The sequence below is a fragment of the Salvelinus alpinus genome, chromosome 10 (assembly GCF_045679555.1).
Source record: "Salvelinus alpinus chromosome 10, SLU_Salpinus.1, whole genome shotgun sequence".
Taxonomy (NCBI): domain Eukaryota; kingdom Metazoa; phylum Chordata; class Actinopteri; order Salmoniformes; family Salmonidae; genus Salvelinus; species Salvelinus alpinus.
In genome coordinates this window covers 56,399,486-56,410,449 of record NC_092095.1, presented here as the reverse complement: position 1 = coordinate 56,410,449, position 10,964 = coordinate 56,399,486, and the positions used below count along the sequence as shown (strand labels likewise).

Below are 10,964 nucleotides of genomic sequence, written 5' to 3'. Positions count from 1 at the left end.
TTATTTGTTCATTAGTTCAATATGACAGTAGCTCAGTGTTTCTGGTTGGTGGGAAGAAGGGGAGAAGAAGGTTTGGGATGGATGATTAGGTTACATTATAGAGTCATGACATAGTCTGTCCCAAATGTACCTATCATTAGCACCAAGTAAAACACAAACTCAAAGTCTGAACAGAGAACTCTTAATTTACGCTTTACCTCAATACCATACTCCTTATAGTTTTTTTAACCTTTTAATTAGACCTGTGACCTGTGTTTTATTTTCATCTGGGGGAAAAAAACAAGTGCAACTCTGCCCCCTGAGATAGTTGCCAATGAAATCACCCATATAACTAAATTGTTGACCGGCAATGTTACTATCCAGCTGAGAGTGTTGGTATCTGACTGACTGTTTATCAGTATGGATCCAATGACATACAGTAGGGAGCTCTAGAGAGAAAATAGTCTTTACTTCTTGGTAGTGGCCTAGAGTTAGATGAACTACTGTGCCCTCTGGTATCTGGACAGACATCAACACTTTTTGTTTTATTATAAAGATATTTCAATGGATAAATAAAGTCAAATAAAGGTAGGTCTTTGGACACAGATGCCTTGATCAGCTTTTATCACACCGCTTTTCAATATTTTTTTTTTACCTCAGTCTCCTCTTCAGCAATTTAATGCATGCATGCTCGATAGGTACAATAACTTGGGCAGACAACTTTGCACTCTTTTTCCCTAATTAACGCCTACGCTATAATAATATAGAATATGACATTTAGCAGATGTTTTTATCCAAAGCAACTTACAGAAGTGCATGGATACATTTTCTTATGGGTGGGCCCAGCGGGAACTAACCCACAATCGTGACATTGTAAGGGCCTTGCTCTACCAGCTGAGACACACAGGACCAACATGAGAAATAAAAGGTGACATTCTGTACTTTAGCCTAATTTAAATAAGTTAGGAGGGCACCGTAGAGCTCATCTCTGTACACTGCTCTGGGTTTGGCTCTGTGTCCATGCCCCTTCAGGTCCTATCATCTTAGCACCCTCCCCATTATCTGGAGCAGCGTTTTCAACCTGAAATCTGATGACCTTGGCGACTGGCAACTGACAGACAATGACGACAAGCAGTCTCGTAGCCTCATTGATCGAAATGACCTGCTTTAAGGAAACACCTTCTCAATTGTCTTCTATTTTATCAGTCTTTGGTTTTATTATTGTCTAGACTTCACCTTTGAGAACACGTGCAGCTTGTGTCCCATGTTGTGGTTCACTACGATGTGTGTTCTCTGTGTGTATAAGGAAGGGAACTGAGCTCTGTAGACTATCATATCTGAAAAAGCATTGTATCAGAATGAGGGGTGCTGTAGCTCTGCTTGTGTTGCTGTTCTGTCTGTCTGGGACATGGACTCAGGAGGAGAGTGGAGGGGTCAGAGAGAATGGCATCACTCAACGGACAGGGGAACAGAATATGATGAGTGAATTTCAGATAGAGACCCATAGAACTGAAGCTACAGGCACGACAGGCAAACGCACGACCACACCACCTGATGTCAGGGCTGAGCTGAGAGCGCTGAGAGACATGGTGGTTGAACAGAGAGTGGAGCTGTGGAATTTGGGGGCCAGACTGCAAGCCAGTGAAAGTGAGAATGCAGGTTGTGCAGAAAAGCTTATTCTTGAATTAGTGGGAGAATCAATATGATTATTAAAGTTGCATTGGATTGACTGCCAGTGAGAGTGAAAATGCAAATATGATAAAGTGCATCAGTTCACGTTCTACAGTGGGTTGGTCATTTAATGTGTCTCTGTTTTAACTGTGAGGTAACCAGAGTTTCTGCTGATATCATTCTAGCATTGGCAACAAGACTGAGTGCCAGTGAGAGGACGGTGGAGGAGAATACTGGCAATGTACTTTATTTAATATGACAGAACATGCCTTTATAGAAAGCAATGAAATACACGTTGAGTACAAATGTAGAGTTAAGATGCTGTATGCAGATTTTAGTTGAAATAAAAATCTGTATTTTTTTGGCCCCCACAAATTGGAATAGTGTATATTGTTCCTCATTGTATCATAGAATGAAAATGAAGGGCAAGGAGGAGGAGGTAAAGAGAGGTGAAACATTTTCTGAGAACTTCACTTGTTCCCATGTTGTTAAATTATGGTATTGGAGAATTTCTCTTCACTTTCAAAAAACATCTCATTAGAAACTAAGTAGGTTTAATAAGTAAAGATCTTTTCTAAATCGGAATTTCTGCGTATTTTCAGTGAATTGTCCAAAATAAGTATATTTACTCTCCTGTGTTCACAGACGGACCGAAGGTGGCCTTCTATGCGCCTTTGACTGATTCAAGAGCAGTAGGACCCTTCAGTTCTGAAACCAATCTGATCTACACCAAAGTCTTCACCAATATAGGCAATGCCTACAGCCAACATACAGGTAGCCTACTTTTACTAAATGTACTGCCCAGTATCAAACCGACCCCTGGCCTCAACCACTAGGCCCTTTATAGAGGCTTTGACATTAGACTGTTGATCAATATGGACTGCATCCATATCAATTGTGCTATTTTACTTGTATATGTCCATGTTAGGGCTTCTTCCCTCCATTAAGCTCAACTGCAGCTTTGACTGACATTTTCCTCATCTTAGCTCATCCCCACTAGCTGTAACCAAAAGATCTTGTGGCCACAATTTTAAAGGTTGTTCCCTTTCTTCTTGCCCTGTGCTTCAGGTGCCTTCACAGCACCGGGGAGAGGAGTCTACTACTTCAGCTACATGGCCTCTGATGTAACTTTTTTTTAATGCCATTTTTTTCAGTCGGATAAACACTCCAAACAGCCTACCCGACCGCTCTGAGGCGTCCGCATGGTCCTAAAGCACACCGTTGCCTTGTTTTGTATCACATTCCAATGATAAAACTTTGGGGGACAAAAATGCAATTTCAGACTGTGGGGGGGGGACATGTTCCCCCCGTCCTCAGTGAAAGTTGCACCCCTGGATGCAATAGTTAAAGCAGTTTGGGTAACAAACACATCATTTTATGGTACTGTTGTTTCCACTGGTTTTACCAGTTTTTTTTGCCTATTCCAAGATTTTAAATCTCTTAAGTCAAGGTAGAGCTAGACATTATGTACGTGTGTCTGTGCGTGTATGTGTACCTGCCTGCTTGTGAGCTGAGACCCAGAGAGAGGGGTAGAGGTATCAGATAGCCAATACGTTTTCCTTGACTGGCTACTGTACACCTGAACAATACACAGCCTGTTATGGCAGGTAGGCTACATCTTTAATCTCAGCCCAGGCGGAGCGAGACCGAGGGAGTATCCACTCTCCCTGGCAAAGCCTCCCACCAGACTTCCACACAGAGACACTCTGTCTGCATCACTCTTTTAATTAGAGAGTTTTCTGGGCTATGCCAGGTGTACTGGAGTAGGTACGCCAAGCCAAGTAGCCAACCTGCCTCCCCTTCCCCCCTATCCCCTCCTCGATTACTCTCCCTTTCCTCTCCCTCCTCTCTCTCTTTTCCCTCACCATCTCCATCAACTCCCATTCCTTCCTCTACCTCTCCTCCTTCCTCCATCTCTTCACCTTCTCTTCTTCCTCCTCTCTCTCTCTCTCTCTCTCTCTCTCTCTCTCTCTCTCTCTCTCTCTCCGTCAACTCCCCTTCTCTACATCTCTCTATCCTCCTCTCACTTTCTAAAGCTAAGGGGATAGCTGTCTAACGTTTCTCTTTCAATTATCAGGAGATTATCTACCAGGGGTTAGAATTTTTGGAATGGAGGAGAATAATGAAATGTTTTCTTCTTACCTGACCCCCTCCCCCCTTCCCCCGTCCCTCTCTCCGCTTGAGGGTTCCTGAGGACAAGGGTATAAGAGGGGGTCGATGTGAAAGCATTTTTTCCCCATAAAACATCAGGTTACTGGTTTCTCCACTGTAGCATTCAGTTGGAGTGTGTCTCGTGTGTGAGAGGAGATTTCGTCTTCACAGTGTGTGTTTGAGAGAGAGAAGATTTCTCTGATTTTGTCAGTCGACATGGATCATCTGGACAGAAGGCTGGCAGTGACTCTTCTCCTCTTCTCATTCATCTCGTTCTCCACTCAGAAAACCTCAAGTAAGTCTGGGAGTCTTTTGGTTAGATGTGTTCTGTGTTTTCACCTTGGTTACGATGAACCTCATCATAATGCGAAAGCTATTGAGAATTTCTGTAGCATTTGCAACAGGTGCGAAGGTACAATGCTTGTACCTGCTTTTCTCCAGTGGGAATAAAGTTGAAAACAGTTCAACATTCCTTGTCTTTCCCAGTCTCCTGGTGTGTAGTGTCGGAGGCAGAGGAGCAGAAATGTCTGGATCTGGCTGGGAGTGCTACAGCTCGGAATATCAGAGGAACGCTGCTGTGCGTCCGTGGCCAGAGTCCCACAGACTGTATGGAGAAGATCAAGGTGAGTGGCAAAACAGCCTTACGGCTGCAGAAATCCTGGTTGGAGGATTCCATGGAATTACAAGAGAATAAGCAGGAAATCTGGGAACCCTCCAACCAGGATTTCTGGAAAGTTACCAGAGTTGTGCAACCTTAAACAACCTGTAGAGAAAGTGTAGTTGAATTGTGCAACAATTATTTTATTGCTTCTTTAATCAGTAATATGACCTATGTCTGTTCAGAATGGTACAGCTGATGCAGCAGCCATGTTTGCTGATGACATCTACACAGCTGGCTGGTGCTATGGACTAGAACTGGCTGCTGGAGAGTCTTACAACGGAGTGGGTGAGTGAGGAGGGGGGAGAGAGGGAGAAGGAAACAGTGTGTAAAACTTGAATCTGTCTTACCTTATCCTGTCTGCTCTCTCAGATGGTATCAGCTACTATGTTGTAGCTATGGCTCGTCGCTCCTCCAGTGACCTGTCCCTGTTGGAGATGCATGAACGCAGGTGAGAACAGATAGACGGATTGATTGATTGTTTGTTAGATTTTTATTTTATTTTATTAGGATCCGTATTTAGCTGCTGCCAAGGCAGTGGCTGCTCTTCCTGGGGTCCAAACAGGAAACGCAACACAACAAATAAAAGACATAGTATACATAACACTACAATACATAATACAATACTTAATACAATACTTAATACAACACATAATACATTATAAAATACATAATACAATACTTAATACAATACATAATGCAATACCTAACACAACACACAACGAAACACTTAATGCAACACTTAATGCAACACTTAATGCATACTACAAAATACAATACAAAACACAATACAAAACACAATGCATAATACAATGCATATTACAATACATAATACAATACGGGGCGGCAGGTAGCCTAGTGGTTAGAGCGTAACCGAAAGGTTGCAAGATCAAATCCCCGAGCTGACAAGGTAAAAAATCTGTTTTTCTGCCCCTGAACAAGGCATTTAACCCACTGTTCCTAGGCCGTCATTGAAAATAAGAATTTGTTCTTAACTGACTTGCCTAGTTAAATAAAGGTAAAAATAAATAAAATACATAATACAATACATAATATAATACATAATACAATACTTAATACAACACCTAATATATAATATAATGTGCCATATATAATACAACACATAATATATAATATAATATGCCATACATAATACAACACATAATATATAATATAATATGCCATACATAATACAACACATAATATATAATATAATATGCCATACATAATACAACACATAATATATAATATAATATGCCATACATAATACAACACATAATATATAATATAATATGCCATACATAATACAACACATAATACATAATACAATATGCCATACATAATACAACACATAATACAATACGTAATACAATACATAATACAAGATGTAATATAGAAACATTTCTGTGTCTCTTCACAGTCCCTGTCGTGCCGTAAGGTGTCTTATTTTTTTAACTGGTTTTATTTCTAGCTTGAGTTACCTGGGGTGGCAGAGTTCCATGTAATCATGGCTCTATTTAATACTGTGTGTTTCCCAGCCTCTGTTCTGGAGCTGGGGACTGTGAAGAGAGATCTGGCCTTCTAAGCAGAGTTCCAATGTCTAGTGTATTTTCTTTTTATTGGCCAGTCTGAGAAACAACTTTTTCTTTGCCACTCTGCCTAAGGCCAGCATCCCGGAGTCGCCTCTTCTGTTGACGTTGGTGTAAATAAGAATTTGTTCTTAACTGACTTGCCTAGTTAAATAAAGGTTAAATTAAAAATTAAAAAATTAAAATCATATTCCATTTAAAATCAGCCGTTTCCAGCTACAATAGTCATTTATAGCATTAACAATGTCTACACTGTATTTCTGATCAATTTGACGTTATTTTAATGGACAAAAAACAGGGACATTTCTAAGTGACCCCAAACTTTTGAACGGTAGTTTTCTGTAAAATAACATTGTATTTGATCAAACACGATTGTTTCGAAAAGTTTGCTAAGCACCGGTAACAGGCTGATTGGTCGGCTGTTTGAACCATTAAAGGGTTGCTATTCTTGGGTAGCGGAATGACCTTTTCCTTCCTCCAGGCCTGAGGGCACACACTGTCTTCTAGGCATAAATTGAAGATGAGGAAAAGAAGAATCCAGCTTCAGCAATTTACCATCCAGGTTGTCGGTACCAGGTGGCTTGTCTTTATAGACAGCGGAAAAAAAACTTGCCTCTTCCACACCAACTTTGCGATTTGAATGATTGACTCATTGATTGATTGGATATTGTAGCTCCTGTCACCCAGGGATCCGTACCACGGTGGGCTGGACTGTTCCTATTGGCTTCCTGGTCAACACCTCACAGATCAGTGTCGATGAACAATGCAACTTTCCTAAAGGTGAGACCTGTGTGTGTGTGTCTGACCCTGACTCTGTGTGTGTGTGTGTGTGTGTGTGTGTGTGTGTGTGTGTGTGGTGTGTGTGGCCCTGACTCTGTGTGTATTGCTGGTGTTATTGTGTGTCCCTCCAGCGGTGGGGGACTTCTTTGGCTACAGCTGTGTACCAGGAGTAAAGGACAGAGAACACGACCCCAGAGGAAACAACCCTAAGAACCTGTGTGAAGCCTGCATAGGAGACGACAACGAGAGACATATATGTGTTAACAACCACCGAGAGAGACACTATGGAGAGGCTGGAGCACTGAGGTAGGGAGGAGAGGAGGAGAGGCTGGGGCACTGAGGTAGGGAGGAGAGGAGAGAGGGAGAGGCTGGGACACTGAGGTAGGAAGGAGAGGAGAGAGGGAGAGGCTGGGACACTGAGGTAGGGAGGAGAGGGAGAGGGAGAGGCTGGGACACTGAGGTAGGGAGGAGAGGAGGAGAGGCTGGGGCACTGAGGTAGGGAGGAGAGGAGGAGAGGGAGAGGCTGGGACACTGAGGTAGGGAGGAGAGGAGGGAGAGGGAGAGGCTGGGACACTGAGGTAGGGAGGAGAGGAGGAGAGGCTGGGACACTGAGGTAGGGAGCAAAGGGAGAGGGAGAGGCTGGGACACTGAGGTAGGGAGGAGAGGCTGGGGCACTGAGGTAGGGAGGAGAGGAGGAGAGGCTGGGGCACTGAGGTAGGGAGGAGAGGAGAGAGGGAGAGGCTGGGACACTGAGGTAGGGAGGAGAGGAGGAGAGGCTGGGGCACTGAGGTAGGGAGGAGAGGAGGAGAGGCTGGGGCACTGAGGTAGGGAGGAGAGGAGGAGAGGCTGGGGCACTGAGGTAGGGAGGAGAGGAGGAGAGGCTGGGGCACTGAGGTAGGGAGGAGAGGAGAGAGGGAGAGGCTGGGACACTGAGGTAGGGAGGAGAGGAGGAGAGGTCCGGGGCACTGAGGTAGGGAGGAGAGGAGAGGAGGAGAGGCTGGGGCACTGAGGTAGGGAGGAGAGGAGGAGAGGTCCGGGGCACTGAGGTAGGGAGGAGAGGAGAGAGGGAGAGGCTGGGGCACTGAGGTAGGGAGGAGAGGAGAGGAGGAGAGGCTGGGGCACTGAGGTAGGGAGGAGAGGAGGAGAGGTCCGGGGCACTGAGGTAGGGAGGAGAGGAGAGGGGGAGAGGCTCGGGCACTGAGGTAGGGAGGAGAGGAGAGGGGGAGAGGCTCGGGCACTGAGGTAGGGAGGAGAGGAGAGAGGGAGAGGCTGGGACACTGAGGTAGGGAGGAGAGGAGAGGAGGAGAGGCTGGGGCACTGAGGTAGGGAGGAGAGGAGAGGAGGAGAGGCTGGGGCACTGAGGTAGGGAGGAGAGGAGGAAAGGTCCGGGGCACTGAGGTAGGGAGGAGAGGAGAGGGAGAGGCTGGGGCACTGAGGTTGGGAGGAGAGGAGAGGAGGAGAGGAGCTGTTTCTCCTACTTGAACGTTTCTCTAACCAATCCATGGGGACCCCTAACCATCCCACATATTTGATATATTCCAACACCAGTCTACAAATTTAACTAGTCAACGAATCACCAAGCCCTTGATTAGTTGAATCGGGTAGAATTGCTATGGATCCCAGAGGACTGGTTTGAGAAACAATGTCTTATTTAACTAGCTGTGTTTGACTTGAGTCTTTCTTCCAGGTGTGTGGCTGAGAATTTGGGCGATGTGGCATTTGTCAAACACACCACCATTTTTGACAACTTGGATGGTGAGAGTCTGATCTAAATCTAACCAAAGACCAACATTCAGAATGTCTCCTCTCTTAGCAAACTTCAGCATTTCTCGCTCGAGACACTAGGTGTCAGTATTTCATAGTTTTTCTGATCAGCCTCCTCCACATCACTTCACCAATTCTTCTACTCTACCCTAGGCAACAATATGGAATCATGGGCCATGGACCTGGAACTGGAGGACCTAAAGCTGCTGTGCCCGGATGGCAGCGAGGCCGGGCTGTTTGACCATGAGACGTGTCACCTGGCTGTGGTGCCAGCTAACGCTGTGGTGGTACGACTAGAGGACAAGTGTAGAGTCTGGAAATACCTGGAACGCCTACAGGTGTGTGTGTGTGTGTGTGTGTGTGTGTGTGTGTGTGTGTGTGTGTGTGTGTGTGTGTGTGTGTGTGTGTGTGTGTGTGTGTGTGTGTGTGTGTGTGTGTGTGTGTGTGTGTGTGTGTGTGTGTGTGTGTGTGTGTGTGTGTGTGTGCCTGCGTATGTATGTATGTGAGCATTTGAAATGTTTGACATGTCACCCCCTCTCTTCTCTCTCTATAGAATGTGTTTGGGAACACCACCATGTTCAGCTCAGTGGGCTACACCCAATCAGATCTCCTGTTTTCTGACTCCACCCACCACCTGCTCAGGGTTGTGGGTAGTTACACTTCCTGGTTGGGTCCTACATACACCACTGTCCTGCAGGCCTTCGAGTGTGAAAGTAAGAGAGTGGAGAGAGAGTGAAGAGAGAGTGAGGAGAGAGTGAAAGAGAGACAGTGTGGTTTCATTCTCTCATGTCTTGTGTTTCTTCCCACAGGTTTGTGCTGATCCTTCTAGAAAGAAATGAACCAGCATCCTCTCCATCTCTCCACCTCTTTCTTTCCCTCCCTCCATATCTTATCCTCCCTCCCTCCCTCCCTCCCTCCCTCCCTCCGTGTGATGATATGGTAGATATCCGGAGTGTTTCTTTGCTCCCACACAGTTCCAGTAGTCACTTTACCTCCTATAAAAAATATCAATGTCATTAACTCACTGAATCACTGTGTGTGTGTGTGTGTGTGTGTGTGTGTGTGTGTGTGTGTGTGTGTGTGTGTGTGTGTGTGTGTGTGTGTGTGTGTGTGTGTGTGTGTGTGTGTGTGTGTGTGTGTGTGTGTGTGTGTGTGTGTGTGTGTGTGTGTACCCTTGGTTCACTGCGTTCCCACGGTTGGTATAGCAGACCACCATGCTAGTCACACAGTCACTCTACACCTGACAGAGAGGGGATTACAGCTATAAATCGCCACCAGACACTGATCTAAGGTCAGGTTAATGTTTTGGTGGTTAATGTTCCATTTTGGGAAGGTAAGCTGATCCTAGATCTGTGCTAAAATAGGAACTTCTACCCAGAGCAGTAATCCATGATACTCTATACACAGCAATTCAAACAAATGCTGACTCACACTGCATTAAACCATGTATCCAGAGCGTTTTGATTGACCTTGAAGGTGCTGAAATATTGGTGATAATTCATGTGATAAGATGTTTGAAGCCACTGAAATTATGTTTGTACTGTAAATCATTGCCACCATTGAATAAACAGGAATTACAATTTTTTTCCTATCATTTCTTCTGGAGAATGTTCTCTCTATCAAAACAGTTCCTTTTGACCTCTATATTTTGTTAATGTTGTACCTGTAAAGTAACTAATTCTACAGAGGTATATTGGTGCTGTGACACTACAGTATTTTCTGTCTGTCTTCAGGATTTAAATTGTTCTAAAGAGACCTGTGTGTAAATACTTTTCACCTGCTGTATTTGTAGTTCTGCAACCTCTTTAAATATATTAAAGAAATGATGACAAAATGTTGGCAAAGGCGTCGTTGCTTTGGAAGAAGGGGATTCTAGGCGCTGTTATAGGGGGGTAACACACACACCTGGGCCTTTAGCCTACTTACACTGCTGACGGCTCAAATTAGAGCTGATTTGACTTGAAGCTGTGGATGGAGGGATTGAAAGGAGAGGTTGACAAGGATGGAGGGATGGAGGACGGAGTAGTGACAGGTGATCCATCAGGATCTGTACTGTCATTATTCAATTACCACCCATCCTTTACACTACTGATAACCCGCGCACACACACACGCACATGCTCGCGCGCACACACTGCGGTAAGTGGTTGGCTGTATTGAAGGGTCAGTTCTGCTTAGTCAAGGGAAGTGTGTACAGTGTGTGTGGGTAATGAGTTTGGCACCGTGTTTCCATATGCTTTTAGTGCAGTAGACCCTAAAATCTCTCTCCCTCCTTCTTCCCACTGTTCCCTTTTTCATAACCTCCCTCTCTCTCTCTTTCTCCCCACCCTTCCCTTTATCATACCCCCACCTCTCTCCCCCTTCCCTGTTCAT

At 44.9% G+C, this 10,964-nt stretch overlaps 1 protein-coding gene across 1 annotated transcript; it reads left to right on the top strand.

The window, feature by feature from the left end:
• Window positions 1-3,660: 3,660 nt before the first annotated feature.
• LOC139532335 (otolith matrix protein 1) lies at window positions 3,661-10,426 on the top strand. Its single transcript, XM_071329802.1, has 10 exons — window positions 3,661-4,096; window positions 4,288-4,424; window positions 4,645-4,747; window positions 4,832-4,910; window positions 6,722-6,828; window positions 6,960-7,134; window positions 8,516-8,583; window positions 8,746-8,930; window positions 9,146-9,305; window positions 9,402-10,426. Exons 1-10 carry the CDS (start codon window positions 4,018-4,020, stop codon window positions 9,410-9,412), a joined length of 1,104 nt encoding a protein of 367 aa, XP_071185903.1. The 5' UTR covers window positions 3,661-4,017; the 3' UTR covers window positions 9,413-10,426.
• Window positions 10,427-10,964: the final 538 nt, after the last annotated feature.

What these genes read in the sequence shown, in the direction of transcription:
- LOC139532335 (XM_071329802.1), top strand. Translation starts at nt 4,018, where the DNA reads ATGGATCATCTGGACAGAAGGCTGGCAGTGACTCTTCTCCTCTTCTCA. An exon ending in TTGGAGATGCATGAACGCAG is followed by an intron (nt 4,911 to 6,721) that starts GTGAGAACAGAT and finishes TGGATATTGTAG; the next exon opens with CTCCTGTCACCCAGGGATCC. An exon ending in AATACCTGGAACGCCTACAG is followed by an intron (nt 8,931 to 9,145) that starts GTGTGTGTGTGT and finishes CTCTCTCTATAG; the next exon opens with AATGTGTTTGGGAACACCAC.